Source organism: Delphinus delphis, chromosome 8, assembly GCF_949987515.2.
Source record: "Delphinus delphis chromosome 8, mDelDel1.2, whole genome shotgun sequence".
NCBI lineage: Eukaryota > Metazoa > Chordata > Mammalia > Artiodactyla > Delphinidae > Delphinus > Delphinus delphis.
Window position 1 is genome coordinate 87,968,521 of NC_082690.1, and position 25,847 is coordinate 87,994,367.

The 25,847-nt window shown below is 42.9% G+C and overlaps 1 protein-coding gene across 2 annotated transcripts in view; it reads left to right on the plus strand.

Moving 5' to 3' along the window:
• The window catches only part of LDLRAD3 (low density lipoprotein receptor class A domain containing 3), a 254,788-nt gene that overhangs the window by 101,402 nt on the left and 127,539 nt on the right, over positions 1–25,847 (plus strand). For both annotated transcript variants that reach the window (XM_060018723.1, XM_060018722.1), the window contains exon 3: positions 15,533–15,658. In XM_060018723.1, coding sequence (XP_059874706.1) covers positions 15,533–15,658 — 126 coding nt within the window. The remainder of the gene's footprint in view (positions 1–15,532; positions 15,659–25,847) is intronic.

Here is a 25,847-nt window from a genome sequence, read left to right on the forward strand (position 1 = left end):
TCTATAGAGGAGCTTAAGAATTGCTCTAAGGGATTTACGTTGAATCCCCACATCATCTCCATTTTATAGGTGAGGAAACCGAGGCACCAGAAATTTATGTAACTTGTGAAAGATCTTGTAGCTAGAAAGTGGCCTAGCTGGGATTTGAACTTAAGGAGTCTGACTCCAGAATCTTAATCACTCTTCATCACTCCACCACACTGCTTGTTGAGGAAATGAATGTGGAATAAGGATGATACGTTCACACCCATTCTTCCTGAGCGCGTGATGGTAGGGCAGTCTTTGCAGGACTGGAATTTTGTCTTATCTGGCCTCGGGTGTTGTGACTCTCTCATTTTTGTGACTCACTGATGTCTGGGTTATGAGGAGAGAGCACCCAAAATCTCTTTTCTCATGAATGGTTAGCTTTTAATGTTCTGGACCCTTCTCTCCACACTCACCACCGATCTCGTTTCCTTCATTGTTTTGGCCACTAGGAAACTCATACTAAAATTTGAGCCCTGTTGCTCATAATTGTATGATACTTTATGGAACGCGTTCTGTCTATTACCTTCTTTTCTTCTGTTTTCCTCCACAATATCCCATTTTCCTCATTTTTAACTGATTTCCTTTCCTAAGCCAACTCAATCTAAGAATTGAGATGGAGCAAAAACAAACAAATACATGTGGAAAGCGTTTCTCTGGACAAGTTACTTAGTCTGTCTGATTCTCAGTGTTCTCTGTACAGTGTTGGTAATCATTCCTGCCTCATGTTTTTTGGTGGAGTGGAGCTGGAGTAAAGTCCACGAAACCCCAGGGCACACAGTAAGCATTTAGTGTTATTTTCTTATCTTCTTCCCTCACTCATGAGGGAATCTCATGCTGGTCCCTGGCCTAGTGGAGGTGATGGAAGGCACTGAGTGGTTTAATCTGTCTTATCAAGTCACTCCTTTCCACTACTAACTGGTGGGCTCCATTACAGAGATGCACAGCAAATGACAGGCTATTAGCTTGTCCTGTTTTTGGTGGCTGTTTCCACTACAGTAAATTGGTTTTTGAGCGGCAGAAAGATATTAGGTCTAGTAGGTGGAAAGGACTCCACCACTGTGCAGTGGGCTTGTATATAAAGTCTAGCCTGACAAATAGAAAGCATTTACTGGAAAGAAAATGAGTCAGGTTCCCAGGAACTTTTTATTACTATGGAAACAGGGTATTTAGCCAGTCCTGCTTTGGCTGGTGTATACTATAGTAGTGAGGAATGTCAACTGTTATGTCTCAATGGCTTATTAGCTCATAAAATGTCCCAGTTTACATACTAATTGTTGCTGGAGAAAATAACCCTATTTTATTTTATTTATTTATTTCTAACATCTTTATTGGAATATAATTGCTTTACAATGGTGTGTAAGTTTCTGCTTTATAACAAAGTGAATCAACTATACATATACATATATCCCCATGTCCCCTCCCTCCTGCATCTCCCTCCCACCCTCCCTATCCCACCCCTCTAGGTCACAAAGCACCAAGCTGATCTCCCTGTGCTACGCGGCTGCTTCCCACTAGCTATCTATTTTACATTTGGTAGTATATACAAGTCCATGCCACTCTCTCACTTCGCCCCAGTTTACCCTTCCCCCTCCGCGTGTCCTCAAGTCCATTCTCTACGTCTGCGTCTTTATTCCTGTCCTGCCCCTAGGTTCTTCATAACCATTTTTTTTTAACCCTATTTTAAAATGACCCAGTCACCCATTTCTTGGTACTAAGCCACTTTGGGGCTTTAACAAAAAACAGTAATTATAGTAATGAAAGCCCTTAGCCTTACTGGTGCCAGGCAGCTTCTCACTGAATCCTCACAACCACATTGTAAGGTCATTTCATCATCCCATTTTACAGATGAGGGAGTTAAAGTCCAGGGTAGTTAAAGTCCAGGATAATGCCCAAGGTCACAGTTCTGGGAAGGGGTGGAACCAGGATGTGGATCCAGGTCTGATTCCTAATCCTTTATCCTTTACTATTAGTATAGGGTTTTTTCTTTCTTTAAATCAGAAGAGGCAAAAATTCAAGAGTATTGACCTTTGCCTGGCATGAGGGTCTTCCACCTTGAAACTATTGACATTTGGGGGCCAGATAATTATTTATTTGTTGGGAGGGCTGTCCTGTGTATTTTAGGATGTTTAGCAGCGTCCCTGCTCTGCCTACTAGATGCCTGTAGTACTCATCTCCCCCTGGTCCATCTCCCCCAGTATTGCCACACGTTGCCTGGGGAGCAGAGCAGAAGAGCCAGGGAGGAATTTGGCCAATTTCGTACCTTCCTGGAAAAGAGCAACTCTTCCATCTCTGATGTCACCAACCCTCCTAGATTCCAGGAGTTCTTAGGAAGTTTTGTTTCTTTATTTAGTGGTATTCAGAGAGCTGTGCCACTCATTGCCAAGATCTAATTTTAGAACATTTTCATCGCCCCCAGAAGAAACCTTCTGTTACTGATTTCTAATTTCATTCCGTTGTGACTGGACAACGCGCGTGGTATGATTTCACTCCTGTTAAGTGTAGTGAGGTGTGTTCTGTGGCCTCACAGTTGGGATTCCCTGGAGGATGTTTCATGTGCCCCTGAGGAGAAGTGTGTTCTGCGTTGTCGGGTGGAGAGTTCTATGGTGAAGTCTGAGGTCTCAGTGTATTCAGTGTCGTTCGTGCCTCCTGTTTCCTTGTTGATCCTCAGTATTGTTATTCTATCCATTCTTGAAAATGGGGTATTGAAGTCTCCAACTCTTATTATTTAAACGTCTGTTTCTCCTTTCAGTTCTGTCAGTTCTTGTTTCATGTATTTTGCGGCTCTGTTTTTAGGTGCATATATTATGTCTTCCTGATAGTTTGACCATTTCTTTGTCTTTAGGAACATTTTTTGTCTTAAATTCTATTTATTTGTCTGATATGAGTATTGTCACTCCAGCTGTCTTGATTTGGGGTAGTTTTTTTTTTAAACCCTCCTGGATTGTTTTAATGTGCAGTCAGGATTGAGTGTCCCTGCTCTTTGAAGATAAATTAGAAGCTGAAGATTGACGTTTTGTCTTTAAAGTCAGCCCAGGGCTACCAAGAGATGATATCCATGGGATTATGTGATTCCTCTGACTGGTGTTGAAAGCATCATAGAAACCTCTGGATGCCTTGGTGAAAACCTTTCCTGGAGCAAGATTTGTGGTGGGTTAAGTGCTGTTATTGTGGAAACAGTTGTTTTCAGGTTACCTCATGACAGAGGTCAGCCTGTCAGAGCAGCTAGAGGCCACCTCTCTGTCTGTGCCCTGTTGACACCACCCAACAAAGGGCTACGCCTGCCTTCTCTGAATAAAAGTCCCGTTATCTGTGGGTATCACCGTGTTTAATCCTCACATCATAGGCCTTGCTCTGGGGCTCTCTGCAGGTGCTGTAGCAACAATTAAGGAGACAGACTCTGAGTTCCAAGGTTGCTCTGTAGCTGTGGATATGTGGGGAGAGGAGGGGCAAGTAAGAAGGACTGTCAGGCATTTCTTGGAAGCTAATCAGAAATGAGCTTTCTCTTCACAAGTCTGAAGGTAAAGCATATGCACAGAAATGAGGGTGTTTTAAGAAGGGAAACCTCACAGTTTGTCAGGGGCCCAGAGAGCAGGCAAGGGTGAAGGCTCTGAAAAGTAAAACCTTCTTTAGGCAAAGATGACCCTCATCACCCAGCAAGATGGAAGGTGGTGTAGAACGGATTCTTCATTATTCGTTTTTATTCAAACTGAAAACTATCTTTGATTCTCCCATCCCCTGACTTTTTTTTTCCTTTTTACATTTTCTTTTCATTTCTTAGGAGTTGTCCCTTGTATATCACCTTTCATAGAGCTGCTGATGCCTTTTTTGAAGTATTCTTTTTAAGGTGGAAACCATTCTGTTCTATCTGTGTCTGTTCCCACATCTGTGCTTAATCCCAGGGACTCCGATCCCTTGTCAGGAAGGTTTTCTTCCAAGCACTGAAAGGCCTCTGGAGGCTAAGTTATCTGACCCACATTTATTTATTACCATTTTAGAGGGCTTTTTCCTCTCAACATTTGTCTCTAGGAGAATCAGTTGGGGATGTCTTGGTTTCCTGCTTATAGGTCCTCTGGAATTTGCATTCCAGTACCTAAGCACACAAACAAATGTACCTTCACACACATATGTACGTGCGTTACACATAGCCAGAATAAGTAACCTGAATAAACCTTAAGGTTATAAAATAATGTCCTAATCCCCAACTTGCTAACTTGTTTTCCTTTTTACTGTCATTTTAAATAAGATTATTTAAACGGCAATGGCAGGCACTTTGAATTCCCTGATCACTTATAGTGACTTTTTCCCCTAAAAGCCCAAAGAATATTGTAGACTTGGCTCTCTTTCGTTCTTCCCGGGCTTTTTGGGAGTGAGGAGGATATTTCCTTGACTTACAGAGCCTCGTAATATCCTTGTGAGTCCATAAAAATTTTCTTTATAAAAAACAAATCTCACATGCCACTTTTTTTATAGATGTCTGCTGGCTCCCAGGGTAAGTGTCCAAACTCCTGCCTGTCTCTCTTTCAGCCTTACCTTCTGCCACATTCTGTGTTCTGGATACCCTAACTTCTCCCAGGTCTCTGTATAAACCACATGCTGTCACCGTTCACCTCATTCATTTTGCCTGGAATGCCTTTCCTTTTGTTTTTCAGCCACACACTTCTCCTGATTCTTCATACCCAAATAAAATAGCACTGCGTTGTACCGTGTGCCCTGGTCTCCCAGGCTGCATGGGCTGTGCTCTTTTTTAAAGTTTGTCTCGCACTCTGGCCATCCCCCACGTATTTTTTTTTTTTATTAAAATGTAGTTGATTCACAATGTTTCAGGTGTACAGCAAAGTGATTCAGTTATATGTATATATGTATGTATATTCCTTTTCAGATTCTTTTCCCTTATAGGTTATTATAAGATACTGGAATATAGTTCCCCGTGCCTTATAGTAGGTCTTCGTTGTTTATCTGTTTTATATATAGTGTGGTGTGTGTCCATCACCCACATATTGATTGAGCATGCGCTGCTGGGCAGAAACTGTTTGAAAATAATAATAGTAACTAATAACTTTAATAATAATAACTAATACTGTGTGATAATACTCTATAATACTATCTAACACTAAATACTATATACTACCGTATTTATAGTATAATATCAAATAGTAGTAGCTAATATGTAATATATATGATAGTAGCTAGTACAGTATGAACTATCATAGGTAATAGTGGGTTTCAGAGAAAGTCCTAAGCAATTATTATCTTGTCTCATTTAATCCCCAGAGCAACCCAACAAGGGAGGTACTGTTCATATCACCGTTTCCTGCTAAGGAAATGGAGGCACAGAGAGGTGAAGTAACTTTCAGTACATCACATAGCCAGTAAGTGGTCCCAAAGCACTTGGTTCAGTATTTGAACCCAGGCAGGCTGACATGCAACCCTGCATTAACTATATAACAGAGTGTTGAAAGGTAAATGTTTGTACAGCTTACATAGTTCTTGCATCTTATTGCAATTATCCATTTATTGTCCTTTTTTCCCCTTCCTCTGGGCCTGGTGTCCCTTAGTGGGGCTTCTTGCGAGCAGAAGTTATGTTAACCCCACACTCGGTCCTATGTGTGCTGTAAAGAGACTCTGAGAAGTAACGTTAATGGAACCAGTAACTGAAGAGTAAGGCCTGGGGCTCAGTGGTTAAGAATCCGCCTGCCAATGCAGGGGACACGGGTTCGAGCCCTGGTCCAGGAAGATCCCACATGCTGCGGAGCAACTAAGCCCGTGCGCCACAACTACTGAGCCTGTGCTCTGGAGCCCACGAGCCACAACTACTGAGCCCGTGTGCCACAACTACTGAAGCCCGTGCACCTAGAGCCTGTGCTCTGCAACAAGAGAAGCCACCACAATGAGAAGCCTGCGCTCTGCAACAAAGAGTAACTCCTGCTTGCCGCAACTAGAGAAAGCCCATGCACAGCCACGAAGACCCAATGCAGCCAAAATAAATAAATTGATTTATTTAAAAAAAAATTGAAAATCTTTAAAAAAAGCCAAAACAGTAAGGCCTTAGATAGCATAAACATTTCATTGGTTTCCACTTCATTTTTCTCAGGACCGTCCATATATGCGAAGAAGAGCAGTTTGTAGAACTGTGAATCGTGTTGGGGACAGGAGAATATTACCGGATTCCTACTAGATGTCAAACATTATGCTGTATTCTCTGCATGTAAAATCTCACGTTGAAGTCTGTGCTGTCTTTATGCCCCCTTTACAGATGGGGATACTGAGGCCAGTGGAGTCTAAGTGACTTGTCCAAGGTCTTAGCTGTCATGTGGCAGAACTGGGGTAGAAACCCAGTGGAAATGTTCTCTACCCGAAACCCTTCCTACCTCTTAGCCCAAAGGCTCTAGGCCTCCTATTCTTATTATAAAAGAGGAGATGTTTAGAAAGAATTTTCTGCTTGAATTTTCTCGCAAAGCTGTTTCAACTAGATGCCTTCTTTCTATATTTATATTCCAGTTAGCATGTGGTCTTTTGCTCTCTTCACTCCCCAGTGTGTATCTCTGAAACAGCCAGGATGACATTTTCAGAATCATACACTGCAATATTTGATCAGTGAACTGGTGGAGTCCACTCCAGTAGTCATGTGGAGGTGAACTGCTGGAACAGGCAAAGGGCTTTTTTGCTCAAGCAAAAATAATGAATTTGCAGAGGCTTGGATTCCCAGGCCTGGATTTGGCTTGCCGGGCTGTTTGTCATCTGCATTTGGACCACAATGAAAGGCCTGTTTCTTTCCCTCCCAGACTTCTTAGAGAATCCAGGGATATGCTGCTTTTTAAAAAGTCTGTTATTTTTATAAGGCTCTTTTTGCTTTCTTGCCCCCAACCATGAAGTCATCTTTGACTTTTAAAAGGAACCAGTTTGACTTTTTACAAAATGAACCAGGGGACTGACTACAGTAGCAATTTCAGATCCGTTATGTTCTGTAAAGTTTTTAGCCAGTGATGGCCGCATGTGATATTCACTTTGGGGGTCGGGGATGTGCACGATGATTCAAATTATGTGAATTTTATAATTTGATGTTTTTTCTAATTTATACTTTAATTCCCACAACTTTAATATGAGTGGAATGCTACCTAGCTCGTAGCACATTTCTTATGAGAAATAGGGTTTTACATTTTTTTAATTAAAGAAACGATACTGGGTACTTTTACTGATACGAGAAGCAAGTTCATACTGACCCCCTTGCATTTCTTCCATTACCACATTGTTCCCGCCTCCAGACCTTTGCACATGCTGTTCCCTCTGCTTGGAACAGCCTTCTCTCCGCAATCCCACCAGCACCGAAGGTTCATCCATGGCACAGCTGTCTCGTTTGTATCCTCGGTCTTTGAGGTATGACAGAGTTGGTGGATTAATATTAGTGGAATGAATAACTAAATGATCAAGGCCTCAGACTGCCTAAGCGTCCATTGATTTGCACCTGAGCTATGTGTATGGCGTCTCTGCTGAGGCTAACTTTCCTTTGAGAAGGCTTTTCTGACGTCAGCCTCCTCCCCAATTTGAGATTAGGTGTACTCTAGCTCCCCCATCAGAGCACTCATGGCACTGCATGCAGAGGCTCCTTTATCAGCCTGCGTCCTCCCTATCAGTTAGGGAGCGCGGTTGAATCACCACACAACTGACTCGGGGCCTGACAGATAGTAGGATGCTCAGAAATATTTTGTTCTTTGCCAAGAAGGGGCAGTAAAACAAATGTTGGCCCCTTGAACTCTATTTTGTACTGTGCACAGGTAAAGTGTAAATCCTTAAAAAGTGGACAGACCCGGTTAAGAGTTTTAGTTTTAAAAGGGTCTGATTGCTGGGACAGCAACCATTTGAATATGAGCCCACAGCTTTTTACGTAAAGCTGAGTTATTTTGTATCTTGCACACGATCGGGGGAAGAACAGAGAAACTGTTGAAATAGGGAAAGAGCATGGAGAGGCCTGTGGTTTTGTTGTGGGTATTCTTCTCGTGGTAAGTACACCATCTGGGATGGGTTAGACTTGACTCGAGGGAATGATGGTCAGAGCAGGTCCCACACTGGCCCTGTAGCCAGAATTCTTGGAGTGGCAGCTGGTCTGTGCAGTGGCAACATCAGGAACAAAGGAATGATGAGGTCCCTTGCTCTCTGGGCATAGACATAGGTGGAGTCTGCCCAAGAAGGGTGTTCACACTTTAATGTTCATTGGAATTCACCGTGGGCTTAATAAAGATGCAGATTCCCCTAGGGGAGCAGCCCAGGAGTCTGCATTTTACAAGCATCCCTGGGGATTCTGCTGTAGGTGGATCACTGGCCTGCCCTTCATGAAACAGTGCTTTACAAGATGGGAAATTCTGGAGAAATATTGGTAAGCGGGACGGTCCGTGGAGCGAGAAACTGTCGTTTGTCAGGTCCCTTAGACAGAGGGGAGAGTGCAGTCTGGGAAAGTCAGCTCAAGGAGCAGCTCCCAGAAGGAGGGACACTTTGCATTAGCCCGTGATTATTGTACCCCAGGGAAACCAGCTCCAGCCAAGGCTGATGCTCTGCGCCCAGTGCCAACTTAGAAAGAGAAAGAAAGAGTCATGGTTTCCTTGACTGGATAGGAATGTCGCCTACTCTGTGAAGTAATGAAATACACATGTAAAAATGAAGAGAGACAGAGACAGATGGAGCATAATAGAGCACCAGCAGCAGTGAAGGACCAACGGAACACACACGCAGAGGAACGGGGGGTGTTCTCAGCCTGCTTCTAGGAATGTCATCGCCAGCAGGGGAGAATCAGTCCTCCTCGGACTGTCCTGGGCTGGAGGCTTTTCCCGTAGTCATCTGTGGCCAGAAGACAGTACCACTTCCTCAGGAAGGAGGCACTTGATGATCAAAAAGATGCCAAAATAGCAAATATGCATATCCTTTGACCTAGCTGTTTTATCTTAAAGAGATTTTGTTCAAGTGGGGAAAATAATGTATGCATCTGCACGTGCATCGTTTATTGAAAACATCCCCAATGTCCATCAGTAATGGGACTTATAGGTACATAAGATGCAGTAAAATTACCCTTAGCTATTAAAAGTGATGGTATGGGGCTTCCCTGATGGCGCAGTGGTTGACAGTCCGCCTGCCGATGCAGGGGACACGGGTTCGTGCCCCGGTCCGGGAGGATCCCTCATGCCGCAGAGCAGCTGGGCGCGTGAGCCATGGCCGCTGAGCCTGCGCGTCCGGAGCCTGTGCTCCGCAACGGGAGAGACCACACAGTGAGAGGCCCGCGTACCACAAAAAAAAAAAAAAAAAAAAAGTGATGGTATGGACCTGTAGTTATCGACATGAAAAGATGTCACAGTATATGGTTAAGTGACAAAAGCTGGTTTCAGAATAGCATAATATTTTATTCAGGTGCATTTAAGCAAAACTGTATGCCTAGATTTCTATTTATTAATCAGTTAGTAATTATTGAGTAACCTATGTACCAGGCACTTTTCAGGGTATTGGAGGTAGAGCAACAAACAAGATCATGGTCCTCTGCCACTTGGAAGTGAAGTGCTTGGAACCAGCAGCATCGTCATTGCCTGGGAGTGTGTTAGGAATGCAGAATCCCAGGCTCCATTCTAGACCTACTGCATTTTAACGTGGTCCTAGGGCTGTCCGTTCGCATGCTGTAGTTTGAGGGACCGTGCTTCTGGAGCATGTTGACCAAAATGGCCCCAGTGGATTTCCCTGGGTGGCGGCAACGTGGGGTAATTTTTGCATTGCCTGTGTCCGTTTCTCATTGTTTGAATTTTTCACGGTGAGCTATGTCTTGAGTTTACAGAGCAAGGATGCTAATTTGGCAGGGTAGCCGGAGGCTCCTGCTTCTGGTGCTGTGGGCTGTCTCGGGCACACACGGGCAGGATCCTGGAGCAGGAATCAGAGGTGAGCAGGAGGTGGAAGTTGTGACCGTGGCTCCTTTGGGCCATCCCAGAGGTCTGCAAGAGAGACCCTGAATCCCTGCGGCTGTGGCTGGAGCTGTTGCTGCAGCCTGAGAGATGCTGCAGGTCTGATGAGCTGAGCTCCTGGCTGTTCTGCCTGAGCAGGGAGGCTCTGGCGTTCAGACTCTGTCCAGCTCTTTTGTGTCATCACTATGGGAGAGTCTGGACCAGCAGCTGTCGATGGCAGACCTGCGCTGAGGTATCTGTCATCCTCCAGGCCCAGTGGGCAACCCTGTGCCCTGCCTGAGCAGATTGGGAGGTACAGGCATGCTGCCTGGTGAAGAGCATTTCTGTCCAAGGCTTGGGAAGTTCTGACCATGCAGACAGGGGGTCTGAGCCCTTTCCTGGGGGTCTCTCTTGAATCTGGTCCCTGATGAGGGGTTTGGCAGGATGTGACCCTATAGCACCCCACCTAAAGCATAGGTGTAGTTGAAAGAGGGTAGACGCAGGGGCATGAGGACTGGATTACAGACCAGTCTGACCCTAAATTAACTAAGTGACTTTGGGCAAGTCCCAAATTACCTCCTCGGGCCTCAGTGTTTTCATCTGGGAGTCATGAGACTCAGTTATTGAGTGAAGCTGTGTGGCCTACCTGCTGGGCCCCAGATGCTATGCATAGGAAGATGGGGTCTTTGTTATGAGGGCGTCACAACCTGGTGACACGGGAACATCTCTTGGTTCCCCTCTCATTCTGACATGATCCCCAAATGCTGCTCTGAGGGCTTTGGCCTTCCTGCGTTTTTGTTTAGGGCGATAGTGAGTAGAGGTTATTGCAGATTTATGTCCTTGCTGGTTAAAAAAAAAAAAAAAAAAGTCGACAATTGTGTTAGTCCTTCCTCCACTCCCATCTAGTTTTAAAAAATGTTTTATTTTACTGATCCGTGAAATCCAGAACTGTGGCATTCGGGCTCTAAAAGGAAGGGGAGGGCTCAGATCAGGAAATAAACCAACCCCCAGGAGAGCCCTGAGCCCTGTCTCGCTGCTGGTGAGAGCTGCTGCTTTGAAAAGTTCACGGAGCAGGTCCTTGAAGAGCGGTGGATTCAAGTGCTCAGTGGGATGGAGCCGCCCTGCCTGCCTTTGTCAGGGCAGTTTTAGACTCAGAGTTGGTCTTCTGCTTCTGCCAGGGGCTGCTGAGTTTCATGCTGGAATCTCCCCTTCGTGGAAATCGCGGCGGGCTGGGGGCAATCCAGACTTTGTCCGGGAAGCCCCCCGGGGCCCATGGGGGCTCGTGCAGACAGGGAGCTGCTTGCCAGCGGTGGGCTTCTCTCTGAGCCTCTGCCAGGCGCTCAGCAGGCCGTCTGTGATCTGCCTCACCGTTGCCTGAGCAGGTGTGTGCTGGTGCAGATGTAAATCATAACAGGACAGGCTGCCCGACAGAGACGGCAGCTGAGCATCCCTGGCAAGGCAGGGAGTCTCGTTAGTGATTCCTGAAGAGGGTGCAGGGCTGAGGCCAAAGAGCGGGTCAATTGAATGGTAGCTGATGCATTTATAATTACCCTTATTCTCTTTCCTCTTTCTTTGTCTCATCAAGTCCAGTCCTTGGAGCTGGGCTGGGCCTTAGAAGTGTCGAAGGAGGCGGTAGAGTAGGTGAGTCAAGAAGTGAAGTGTGAGCCTTGACTCTTTTTCAGCTGTGTCAGGCGCCTTCACTTCTGGACCTGTTATCTTTTCTGTAAAATGGGTTTTTGGGAGGAGGAAATGAGATGATATCTGTAAAATAGAGCACGATGCTCAGCCCATGCCAAGCATTCAGTGAGTGCTAGCTGTGATTACCCAGCCCCACTCTCACCTTTTACGGGCTCATGTGTATATTCGGCAGTATTGATTAGGTACCGTGGTAGGCACTGCACAGTTGCAGCTCCTTCAAGAATGGTGAATGAAAGTATTCAGGTGAGGGTGTGTGCATCAAAGCTCTGCACAAAGCCAATGACATCTATCCTAGGAAGGAAAAGAAAGAAACAGTAAGGGCTAGAGTGCCTGAGGGTAGGGAGCGAGGTGTCTACTGTAGAGAGTGCACTGCTTAAGGAGACCTCAATAAAGTAGCGGAGTGAACCATGCCGACCTCTAGGAGAAAGACAGTCCAAGCAGAGGGAACCACAGGCTGCAAAGGTCCCGAGGCAGGACTGTGCCTGATGGGCTTGAGGAGGAGCTGGGAGGCCAGTGTTAGCCAGAGCATGGAGAGTAGGTAGGCATGAAATTAGAGGGGCTCCGCCGGAGTGGCACGATGCTGTGATGGCGGCTGTGGGCTTTTCTAAAGTGTTGGGAGGGCAGAGACGTTTTGAATGGAGGAGTGACGCGTTGAGTTTACAGGGAAACGCTCTCAGGTTAGATGTCAAAGCCTATAGGTAGCTTTTCTGCCCTGAGCCCTGAAAGGGTGACGGGAGCAAGGATGCCCGGTCCTCTGCTTTGAGCATCCATCCCTGGCTCTTACCTGTGACAGTTATTGCCATGGCGTCTGCTTACTGGGGACTTTCTATTTCCTACATCTCTTCTGTGTTTATTAATTGGACTTCTTCTCCCTCATTTATGTATTTATTCAACAATTATGGGTCCAACAGATCTCTGGGTTACAATCCAATACTACTGTTGTTCGTTTTGTTGCTCAAATTGTTCTAGCTTTGGCCGTTGGGAGCCCCTGCAGGTTGACTCCTGTGTCCTATGGACATGCCTCCATCGTATTTTAAGCACTTCTTCACTTTCTGGCAACACAAGACACTCCAGGTTCATCTTGTATTTTCCCCCAGGAATGAGCCACTTCTCCAGGGAGCCCTGGTTCTCTTTATTGGATCATAGAATTTAGAAACCAGGATCTAGGCGCTGGCTGTGCTTATTGCTATTGGGGTGTACTGCTTCTAGTCTTTCTTAGCAGATGAGCTAGGAAATGTATGTACGTACACTGACCCATGCACACACACAGATCTGTATTTCTATCTGTCGATCTATCCATCCATCCATCCATCTATCCACCTATCTGTGTTTACAAATCTTGAGTTCATATTGATGCCTTCAATTCCAGTCCAAAGCCTCGGGGTTCATTTTCATCTTCTCACTCTCTTTATTTGTGATTTCTTCCTCTGATAGTGAGAAACCTTGCTCTTATTATCTGTAATATACTTACCTATTTGTTCAACCCTAGTACTACACAAAAGGCAGTTTCAGAATTGCTGATTCATACCCCTGTGAGAAACAAATATAACTAGAGTACTTGTGAACAGTTCTTTTTTTCTTTAGCCTTATAGAATCCAGGCAAAATAATGTTTACCAGAGTTACGTGGGCTACTTCTTTTCTTCCCCACCTCCTTCAGTGTGGTGCTGTTATTCATCTGTAAGTTATGTTCATTTGTTGCTGTTTATATTTCATTCTGAGCCCTGCCCCCAACACACACATGCACACGCACATGGGTTTGATTTTAATTGTTTACATTTTGGGTATGTGAAATATTATCATGGTTCTAAGAGTCAGAGCTATACAAATAGACTCAGAGAAGTGCGCACCCTTCTCATCCCTGCTACCTTGTTCCATTCGCATTTCCCTATTCTTTCCAACCTTTTCTTACCCACCCCCTGTAGGTAACCAGTCTCTTTGGTTTCTGGTTTATCCTTCCTATATTTCTTTTGCATAGATGAACAAGTACATGTATGTTTTCTTAGATCCCCTTCTTTTGCTATATGGAGGGGTAAAGTACGGTAGATACTCTTTTGCACTTTGCTTTTTTTGCTTAACAGTATGTCCTGGAGATCACTTCCTATCAGTTCATGGAGATCTTCCATAATGAGCTTTTTAAACTTGGGTAATCAGAAAAAGAAATTTAGCAGCCCAAGGATCAATTTTAAAGTTCTATAAGCCTAGTGATGTGATGATGATGATGATAAGTAGCATAAGTTTTACCATTAATTGAGCATCTACTGTATGGCATGCTCTGTGCCAAGCATTTTATATAGATTATCACACTGAATCCTTCCCTGGGCCGTATGAGATAGATATTACCTCCAGTTTACCAATGAGGAAACTGAGGCTCAGTTGTATTTAGAAACTTGCCCAAGGTCATAAAGATTAGAGCCACAATTTGAACACAGGACACTCTCTCCCAAGTTTGTGCATTGTGAAGAGCACACCAGCACCATTAGAGTACTTTCAGGTTAAAACAAAGCCATGTGGGTTTTTTAAATCTAGCCACGTCCCAGGCTTAAAATCCCTGTTGATAGTGTATCAGCTGTTCCCAAAGTTGGCATGTTATACTGATGACGAGAATATGAAGGTAATCTACTGCCTGTTCGTTCCAAAGAAACAACCCCTTCCTTCTTGAGGACCATGGGTCCTGCCTCTAAGACAGGAGACAAAAGGGATGCTAGGTGGGGCCTGCTACCTGGGATACAGCAATAGATCCCATCACACCTTAGAATCACAAGCCAGAGCCGCCAGCACCATTAACAGGAAAGTACATTACCCCACAGGGCTGTTTGGTTAGCAGGACATCAATCAAGCTTGAGTTACAGCAGTTCTGTTAAAAGTCTTTGTATAGCAGGAGTGGAAGAAGGGTTTCTCTGAGCAGGGTTCTGGCTTCTGTTGTGAGAAGTGACAGCCTCTGGCAGAGAGGCAGTACAGTTGAGCGTGGCTTCTGGACTCTGAGTACTGGGGGCCTCACCCCAGCACCATGTTTTCTAGCCGTGTAACCCTGGGCAAGTCACTTTACCTCTTCAGCGCGTTTCTGTGAAATGAGGAAAAGAAGCACACCCGTCTTTGTCAGGGGTTCCCAAGACCACCTTAAGTTTCAGTGATTTACTAGAAGGAATCGTAGAACTCAGCATACAGTCATACCCACAGCTATGATTGATTACAGTGAAAGGATACAAAGCAAAATGAACAGAGGGACGAGGTGACGGAGTGAAGTCAGAGGAAAACAAGTCCAGGCTTCCAGAGTCCTTGCCCAGTGCAGTCACACAGGAGGCCCTTCATTCCCCCAGCAGCAAATGTGACATAACGTGTGAAATGCTTTCTCCGAGGGAAGCTCATTAGAGGCTCAGTGCCCAGGGTTTTTACTGAGAGCTGGTCATGCAGGCACCCTCTGCCCAACATGTACCCAAATCCCAGACTCTCAGAAGAAAGGCAGGTGTTCAGCATAAATGCACTGTTTGCATGGATAGTTTACGCACAGTGAGCCGTCCTCAGGAGGGAATGATGCAAACCTTCCCGATATCCAATTTCCCAGATGCCAGCCAGGCGAGGGCCAACTTTGCAAGCAAGGCTTTCTAAGGATGGCGGCCTCAGGCCTCTTGAGCCCTGCTGGTGTGGAGGCTGGGTTTGGCCTATTTGGGACCTTGGTGGCAGTGGATGAGCCACTCCCTTCCTGGAGGATGACACATGTGGGCTTCTAGTCTGGCTGGGTATTGGAGGTGGGTGCTGGTGGTAAGAAACTTTGGGCACTTCAAGGTAGATGTAAAAGGCCCCAGTTGCACACTCTGAGTCAGCGGGATGGGTATGTGGTGGTCAGAAAACTTATCCTCCTGACGTCTCGTTGTTTGTCTCGTTTGTCCTCCTGCAGCCAAGGCTAAATCGAAATGTGGCCCGACCTTCTTCCCCTGTGCCAGCGGCATCCACTGCATCATTGGCCGCTTCCGGTGTAACGGGTTTGAGGATTGTCCCGACGGCAGCGACGAAGAGAACTGCAGTAAGTACCGGGGCCTGCGTACCACGCTCCCCTGTTCATTCCCACCAGTGGACCTTCCATCCTGGCCGCTCTCATCTGTGTGCCTCTTACACCCCCAGGCTTGGGCCTTTTCTCTATTTGTTACTATTTGTTACTGCTTACTGGAATCTATTTGTTACTGCTTACTTCTTGTGTGATTGTGTAGATGCTCAGCTACCATTTATCAGGGCCTTTGCTAAGTACACTGGGCCTGGGGCATACTTTGTTTTCAGTTCTGATGATGGCTCTGGAAATGTAAGCGTGTTATCCCCATCGACACATAAGGACCTGAAGTATGAGCGGTCAACGGACTCATCCAGAGTCACATAGCTTATCAGCTGCAGAGCCAGTTCTAGGCTCATTCAGACGCTCATCTGATTGACCCTGCCACTCAGCACCCCACGTTTAGGTGCTTGCTTTCCTTCTCATTTTGAATTCTTTAAAGAAAGATGTTTATATATTAATTATATACATACTATAAGAATATGCTCTTGGAAGTTGCCGTATGATCCAACAATCCCACTCCTGGGCATATATCCGGAGAAACCTCTAATTCGAAAAGACACATGCACCCCAGCGTTCATAGCAGCACTATTTACAATAGCCAGGACGTGGAAGCAACCTAAATGTCCATTGACAGATGAATGAATAAAGAAGATGTGATACATATAAACAATGGACTGTTACTCAGCCATTAAAAAGAATGCAGTAATGCCATTTGCAGCAACATGGATGGACCTGGAGATTATCACTCTAAGTGAAGTAAGTCAGACAGAGAAAGACAAATACCATATGATATCACTTATTTGTGGAATCTAAAATATGACACAAGTGAACTTATTTACAAAACGGAAATGGACTCACAGACATAGAAAACCAATTTATGGTTACCAAAGGGAAAAAAGGGTGGAGGGAGGAGTAAATTAGGAGTATGGGATAAACAGATACAAACTACTATATATAAAAAAGATAAACAACAAGGTCCTAGTGGATAGCACAGGGAACTATATTCAATACCTTGTAATAAACCATAATGGAAAAGAATATGAAAAAGAAAATATATGTGTGTGTATAACTGTGAATCACTTTGCTGTACATATGAAACTAACACAACATTGGAAATCAACTATACATCAATGTTTAAAAAAGAATATGCTCGAGCACTGTGAGTAGCATGAGGGGCGGAGCCTTGGGAGCTCCAGGATCATGAGTTGCAGCGGGGATAGGGGAGGATGGGGGCGTCGGCTGCTGCTTCTAGACGCTAAGGAATGCCGCTGGACCTGGATCCAAAACAGGCTCTTCATATCCACCAGGCACAGAGGACAACAACTGGCTGGAGGACTGAGTGGAGTGCAGAAGGCCGGCCACTCTGTGCCTTTCGATTGGAGAATTTAACCCATTTACATGTAAGCCGTGTGGCTGACAGGGCCTTGGTTCTCCAGCCGGGTGTCACGCCGGACCCTCTGAGGTGGGAGAGCCGAGTTCAGGACACTGGACCACCAGAGACTTCCTAGCCTCACGTAATATCAACTGGCAAGAGCTCTCCCAGAGATCTCCATCTCAACGCTAAGACCCAGCTCCACTCAACGACCAGCAAGCTCCAGTGCTGGACACCCTATGCCAAACAACTAGCAAGACAGGAACACAACCCCACCCATTAGCAGAGAGGCTGCCTAAAATCATAAGTTCACAGACACCCCAAAAACATACCACTGGACGCGGTCCTGCCCACCAGAAAAACAGGATCCAGCCTCATCCACCAGAACACAATCACCAGTCCCCTCCACCCGGAAGCCTACACAACCCACTGAACCAACTGGGGGCAGACAACAAAAACGACAGGAACTACAAACCTGCAACCTGTGAAAAGGAGACCCCAAACACAGTAGGTTAAGCAAAATGAGAAGACAGAGAAATATGCAGCAGATGAAGGAGCAAAGTAAAAACATAAACAAACACCAGACCAAACAAATGAAGAGGAAATAGGCAGTCTACCTGAAAAAGGATTCAGAGTAATGATAGTAAAGATGATCCAAAATCTTGGAAATAGAATGGAGAAAATGCAAAAAACATTTAACAAGGACCTAGAAGAACTAAAGAGCAAACAAACAATGATGAGCAACACAATAAATGAAATTAAAAGTTCTCCAGAAGGAATCAATAGCAGAATAACTGAGGCAGAAGAATGGAGAAGTGACCTGGAAGATAATATAGTGGAAATAACTACTGCAGAGGAGAATAAAGAGAAAGGAATGAAAAGAATTGAGGACAGCCTCAGAGACCTCTGGGACAACATTAAACGCACCAACATTCGAATTATAGGGGTCCCAGAAGAAGAAAGGACTGAGAAAATATTTGAAGGGATTATAGTTGAAAACTTCCAGAATATAGGAAAGGAAATAGTCAATCTAGTCCTGGAAGCACAGAGTCCCATACAGGATAAATCCAAGGAGAAACACACCAAGACACATATTACTCAAACTATCAAAAATTAAGTACAAAGAAAAAATATTAAAAGCAGCAAGGGAAAAGCAACAAATAACATACAAGGGAATCCCCATAAGGTTAACAGCTGATCTTTCAGTAAAAACTCTGTAAGCCAGAAGGGAGTGGCAGGACATATTGAAAGTGATGAAAGGGAAAAACCTACAATGAAGATTACCCAGCAAGGATCTTATTCAGATTCTATGGAGAAATTAAAACCTTTACAGGCAAGCAAATCTAAGAGAATTCAGCACCACCAAACCAGCTTTACAACAAATGCTAAAGGAACTTCTCTAGGCAGAAAACACAAGAGAAGGAAAAGACCTACAATAACAAACCCAAAGCAATTAAGAAAATGGTAATAGGAACATAAATATCAATAATTGCCTTATATGTAAATGGATTAAATGCTCCAACCAAAAGACATAGACTGGCTGAATGGATACAAAAACAAGACCCGTATATATGCTATCTACAAGAGACCAACTTCAGACCAAGGGACACATACAGACTGAAAGTGAGGGGATGGAAAAAGATACTCCATGCAGATGGAAAACAGAAGAAAGCTGGAGTAGCAATTCTCATATCAGACAAAATAGACTTTAAAATAAAGACGATTACAAGAGACAAAGAAGGACACTACATAATGATCAAGGGAGCAATCCAAGAAGAAGATACAACAATTGTAAATATTTATGCACCCAACACAGGAGCACATCAATACATAAGGCAAATACTAACACATAAAAGGGGAAATAGACAGTAACACAATCATAGAAGGGGACTTTAACACCCCACTTTCACCCATGGACAGATCATCCAAAATGAAAATTAATAAGGAAACACAAGCTTTAAATGATGCATTAAACAAGATGGACTTAATTGATATTTAAAGGACATTCCATCCAAAAACAATAGAATACACTTTCTTCTCAAGTGCTCGTGGAACATTCTCCAGGATAGATCATATGTTGGGTCACAAATCAAGCCTTGGCAAATTTAAGAAAATTGAAATCATATCAAGTATCTTTTCTGACCACAACACTATAAGACTAGATATCAATTACAGGAGAAAAACTGTAAAAAATACAAACACAGGGAGGCTAAACAATACACTACTAAATAACCAGGAGATCACTGAAGAAATCAAAGAGGAAATCAAAAAATACCTAGAAACAAATGACAGTGAAAACACGATGATCCGAAACCTATGGGATGTAGCAAAAGCAGTTCTAAGAGGGAAGTTTATAGCAATACAATCGTACCTCAAGAAACAAGAAACATCTCAAATAAACAACCTAATCTTACACCTAAAGCAATTAGAGAAAGAAGAACAAAAAAAAACCCCAAAGTTAGCAGAAGGAAAGTAATCATAAAGATCAGATCAGAAATAAATGAAAAAGAAATGAAGGAAACAGTAGCAAAGATCAATAAAATGAAAAGCTGATTCTTTGAGAAGATAAACAAAATTGATAAAACATTAGTCAGACTCATCAAGCCAAAGAGGGAGAAGACTCAAATCAATAGAATTAGAAAAGAAACAGGAGAAGTAACAACTGACACTGCAGAAATACGAAGGATCATGAGAGATTACTACAGGCAACTATATGCCAATAAAATGGGCAACCTGGAAGAAATGGACAAATTCTTAGAAAAGCACAACCTTCCAAAACTGAACCAGGAAGAAATAGAAAATATAAACAGACCAATCACAAGCACTGAAATTGAGACTGTGATTAAAAATCTTCCAACAAACAAAAGCCCAGGACCAGATGGCTTCACAGGCGAATTCTATCAAACATTTAGAGAAGAGCTAACACCTGTTCTTCTCAAACTCTTCCAAAATATAGCAGAGGGATGAACACTCCCAAACTCATTCTACGAGGCCACCGTCACCCTGATACCAAAACCAGACAAAGATGTCACAAAAAAACTACAGGCCAATATCACTGATGAACATAGATGCAAAAATCCTCAACAAAATACTAGCGAACAGAATCCAAGAGCACATGGAAAGGATCGTACATCTTGATCAAGTGGGGTTTATCCCAGGAATGCAAGAATTCTTTAATATATGCAAATCAATCAATTTGATACACCATATTAACAAATTGAATGATGAAAACCATATGGTAATCTCAATAGATGCAGGAAAAGCTTTTGACAAAATTCAACACCAATTTATGATAAAAACCCTCCAGAAAGTCGGCATAGAGGGACCTTACCTCAACATAATAAAGGCCATATATGACAAACCCACAGCCAACATTGTTCTCAATGGTGAAAAACTGAAACCGTTTCCACTAAGATCAGGAACAAGACAAGGTTGCCCAGTCTCATGGCTATTATTCAATTAGTTTTGGAAGTTTTAGCCCCAGCAATCAGAGAAGAAAAAGAAATAAAAGGAATCCAAATCGGAAAAGAAGAAGTAAAACTGTAACTGTTTGCAGTTGACATGATACTATACATAGAGATTCCTAAAGATGCTACCAGAAAACTACTAGAGCTAATCAATGAATTTGGTAAAGTAGCAGGATACAAAATTAATGCACAGAAATCTCTTTCATTCTTATACAGTAATGATGAAAAATCTGAAAGAGAAATTAAGGAAAGACTCCCATTTACCATTGCAACAAAAATAATAAAATACCTAGAAATAAACCTACCTAAGGAGACAAAAGACCTGTATGCAGACAACTACAGGACACTGGTGAAAGAAATTAAAGATGATACAAACTGATGGAGAGATATACCATGTTCTTGAATTGGAAAAATCAACATTGTGAAAATGACTCTACTACCCAAAGCACTCTACAGATTCAGTGCAATCCCTATCAAACTACCAATAGCATTTTTCACAGAACTAGAACAAAAAATGTCACAATTTGTATGGAAACAGAAAAGACCCTGAATAGCCAAAAGCAATCTTGAGAAGAAAAACGGAGCTGGAGGAATCAGGCTCCCTGACTTCAGACTATACTATAAACCTATAGTAATCAAGACAGTATGGTCCTGGCACAAAAACAGAAATACAAATCAATGGAACAGGATAGAAAGCCCAGAGATAAACCCATGCACATATGGTCACCTTATCTTTGATAAAGGAGGCAAGAATATCCATTGGAGAAAAGACAGCTTCTTCAATAAGTGTTGCTGGGAAAACTGCACAGCTATATGTAAAAGAATGAAATTAGAACACTCCCTAACACCATACACAAAAAATAAACTCAAAATGGATTAAAGACCTAAATGTAAGGCCAGACACTATAAAACTCTTAGAGGAAAGCATAGGCAGAACACTCTATGACATAAATCACAGCAAGGTCCTTCTTGACCCACCTCCTAGAGAAATGAAAATAAAAACAAAAATAAACAAATGAGACCTAACTTAAAAAAAACTTAAAAGCTTTTGCACAGCAAAGGAAACCATAAACAAGATGAAAAGAGAACCGTCAGAATGGGAGAATATATTTACAAACGAAGCAACTGACAAAGGATTAATCTCCAAAATATACAAGCAGCTCATGCAGCTCAATATGAAAAAAACAAACAACCCAATCCAAAAATGGACAGAAGACCTAAATAGACATTTCTCCAAAGAAGGTATACAAATTGCCAACAAACACATGAAAGGATGCTCAACATCACTAATCATTAGAGAAATGCAAATCAAAACCACAATGAGGTATCACCTCGCTCCAGTCAGAATGGCCATCATCAGAAAATCTACAAACAATAAATGCTGAAGAGGGTGTGGAGAAAAGGGAACCCTCTCGCACTGTTGGTGGGAATGTAAATTGATACAGCCACTATGGAGAACAGTATGGAGGTTCCTTAAAAAACTAAAAATAGAACTACCAAACAACCCAGCATTTCCACTACTGGGCATATACCCTGAGAAAACCATAATTCAAAAAGTCATTTACCATAATGTTCATTGCAGCTCTATTTACAATAGGCAGGATATGGAAGCAACCTAAGTGTCCATCGACAGGTGAGTGGATAAAGAAGTGGCACATATACACAATGGAATATTACTTAGCCATAAAAAGAAACGAAATTGAGTTATTTGTAGTGAGGTGGATGGACCTAGAGTCTGTCATACAGAGTGAAGTAAGTCAGAAGGAAAAAAAACAAATACCATATGCTAACACTTATATATGGAATCTAAAAAAAAAAGGTTCTGAAGAACTTAGGGGCAGGACAGGAATAAAGGCGCAGATGAAGAGAATGGACTTGAGGACATGGGGTGGTGGGAAGCTGGGATGAAGTGAGAGAGTGGCATGGACATATATACACTACCAAATGTAAAATTGATAGCTAGTGGGAAGCAGCCGCATAGCACAGGGAGATCAGCTCTGTGCTTTGTGACCACCTAGAAGGGTGGGATAGGGAGGTTGGGAGGGAGACGCAAGAAGGAGGGGATATGGGCATCTATGTATATGTATAGCTGATTCACCTTGTTATACAGCAGAAACTAACACAACATTGTAAAGCAATTATACTCCAATAAAGATGTTAAAAAAAAAAAAAAAGAATATGCTCCTGGAAAAAAATCCAAGTAGGATAGAAAGCTAAAGTGTTCCTTGATTTGTGACCACTGATTCCTTTTACCTGGTGTATAATATTCCATGGTATCAACACACAGAGAGACAGACAGACACACACACACCTCCTCTTGTTCTCTCTACCCCTCCTGCCTCTTAGCAGTCTTGGTGTTGAAGCTCACCTCACTACTCCTTGGCCTGGATATACTGGTGCCTTGCTTGGCAGCATCTCTGTGTCCAAATCCACACTCAGCAGTTTCAGTGACCTTCAGGTGTCCCTTTCCCGCCTTTCACGCTGTTCCAGCTCCCCCAGCAATTCGCTTTGTACCTGCTTCTGGTTCCTCTGGTCACTGCTTAGTTTATTCTTTTTCTTTTCCCCTTCAATGTTTAGACTGCTGGAGCCTTTCTAACTGTAGTTGGCTCTTGACAAACTTACACATTTACCTTCTGCACTTATATATTTTAATAACCCTTTTCTCTTCTGATTATTGTAAAGAACTTGCGAAATATAGAAAAGTATAAAGAGGAAAGCAAAAATGCCTAGAAGGCAATGCTGTTAATATGTGGGTTATTTTGTGATAGTCATCCCCCCACCCTGTCTGTCTACCTATCATCTATCTTCTCTAATATGTTTAATTGAGATGTCCTCTTTATTGTGACCATTTTCTCATGTTATTAAATTTTTTCGAAGCCTAATTCGAAAACAGGGATTGTTTTGATAAACTGATTTTCCCTTACCCTGTTAGTTCTATTTTAAGTCCTTGAGGAGGAGAGTGACTATCTCCTATGTTCTTTTATGTCTTTCCAGGGAACAATCATTGCTGTACTGTCCCAAGAGGGACACAGAGAGTTTATAACTCTACTGTATGCATTCTCCTGTTGCCTTATCTCACCTTCTGGGTCTCAAATGGCAGAGATATGGCAGAGCTGCTAGATTGCTGAATGGTTAGTAAGTAGAGGGGCTGAACCCCAGCTTAGCGAGGAGGGTGCATATCACTAACAGGGTAGGGGCCTGACTGAGCAAAATGACTCTGGAGCTGGGGTCTGGCCTCAGATTTGTGTTCTGCCCTAGGGAAGCACCAGTTGGGCTTCTAACATAATCTCCTTGCACAGTGGTTTTCTCTAGAATGGAGGTACTGACAGCCTGCTTTCCAGGTTTGTTGTGCGGGTTAGATGAGATAATATCTGAAAAGTGCTTAGTGTGGTACTAAGTACTGTCCATAGGGATCTTATCACGGAAGGGGGGAATTTTACATGTATCATCATACATATATATGTACTAGAGAGTAATTCAGTGGCAATAAAAGCAAGTGTGAGGCATTACAGTATGTACGTTCTAAATGATTGTGTCATCCTGTGTACTGTTTGCCATAATTAAGAGCCCTGTATGATTAGATGTTTGGATATTGGTCTTTAATTGTCTAAATGCGTAAATTATATTCACTCTAAATTAAGCCAATGAGGATTAAGCCAGCATTTTCCTCTGGCATATCTGCCATTTGAAAAGAGTGGTTCTAACTCACTGTTCTGAAAACTGGTAAATAAAAGGAAAGAATCAAGCATTTATCCTCCCTTTCATATATGAATTACACTTCTGAGTAATTAAATAGCTGACTTAGAAAAGTTTTTTTTTTAATTGAAGAATACCAGCTGATAGAAGAATGAGAGAATTAGAGTATGTCTATTTTATAAACCCAATGAAGAAATGGATCATCAAATGGCTGCTAAAACCATTAGATGAGAAATTGAAAGGGAGCTTTATAATGTATGGATCAGGCAGAAAAGTCCCGAAACGGGCAATCTTCTCACAGATGACTTTGAATCAGTATTGCATCACTTCAAGTGGATTGTAGAAACCTTATCACTCTATGGATCTCTCTGTATTATAGTTGTCTTAAATAGTACATCTTCATGCTTTAAAAATCCCAAAAGATGGGCTTCCCTGGTGGCGCAGTGGTTGAGAGTCCGCCTGCCGATGCAGGCGACACGGGTTCGTGCCCCGGTCCGGGAAGATCCCACATGCCGGGGAGCGGCTGGGCCCGTGAGCCATGGCCGCTGAGCCTGTGCATCCGGAGCCTGTGCTCCGCAACGGGAGAGGCCACAACAGTGAGAGGCCCGCGTACCGCAAAAAAAAAAAGAAAAAAAATCTTAAAAAAAAAAATCCCAAAAGACAATGTTTTAATGTTTACTTTAACTTTTCAAGTATGTTTAAAAGAACTCCAGAGGAGAAGATTCGTCTATTATATTTACCCAGATATTTACCATTTTGGTTGCTCTTCCTTCGTTCCTGATGTTCCAGGTTTTTTTCTGGTATCATTTTCCTTCTGTCTGAAGAACTTCCTTTAGCAATTCTTTTAAAGCAGGTCTGCTGGCAACAAATTCTCTTAATTTTCCTCATCTGAGAGTATCTTTATTTCACCTGCTTTCCTAAAGGATATGTTCACTGCATGTAGAATTCTGGGGTGGCAGTTCTTTTCTTTAAAGCACTTTAAAAATGTTGTGCCACTTCCCCTGGCTTCTCTTGTTTCCAGTGAGAAATTTGCAGTTATTTTAAACTGTTTTCCCTTAGAGAATACACCACTTTTATCTGGCTGCTTTGAAGATTTGTTTTGTTTTGTTTTTAGTTTTTACCACTTAGATGACAATGTGTCTCGGATGACAATGTGTCTGGGTACGTGGATTTCTTTGTTTATCCTGTTTAGGGTTCTCTTTGAATCTGTAGGGTTTTGTCTTTTGCCGTACTTAGTACATTTTCAACTAGTCTCTCTCTCTTTTTTTAAATTGAAATATAGTTGATTTACAATCAATCCTCTTTCTCTTTTTCTTGTGGGATTCTGATAACAATTTTAGGTCCCTGAAACTCTGTTCATTTTTTAATCAATCTTTTTTCTTTTTATTATCCAGATTGGATTATTTCTATTACTCTTTTGTCAGGTTTACTTTTTCCTCTGTCATCTCCAATCTACTTTCGAGCCCATACAATGTGACTCTTTTTTACTTTGGTTACTCTATTTTTCAGTTCTGAAATTTCCTTTTGGTTCTTCTTTACGTCTTGTGTTCCTTTGCTGAGACTTTCTATTTTCCATTTGTTTCGAGAGTGTTTGTGATTGCTTGTTAGTATTTGTATAATCGCTGCTTTA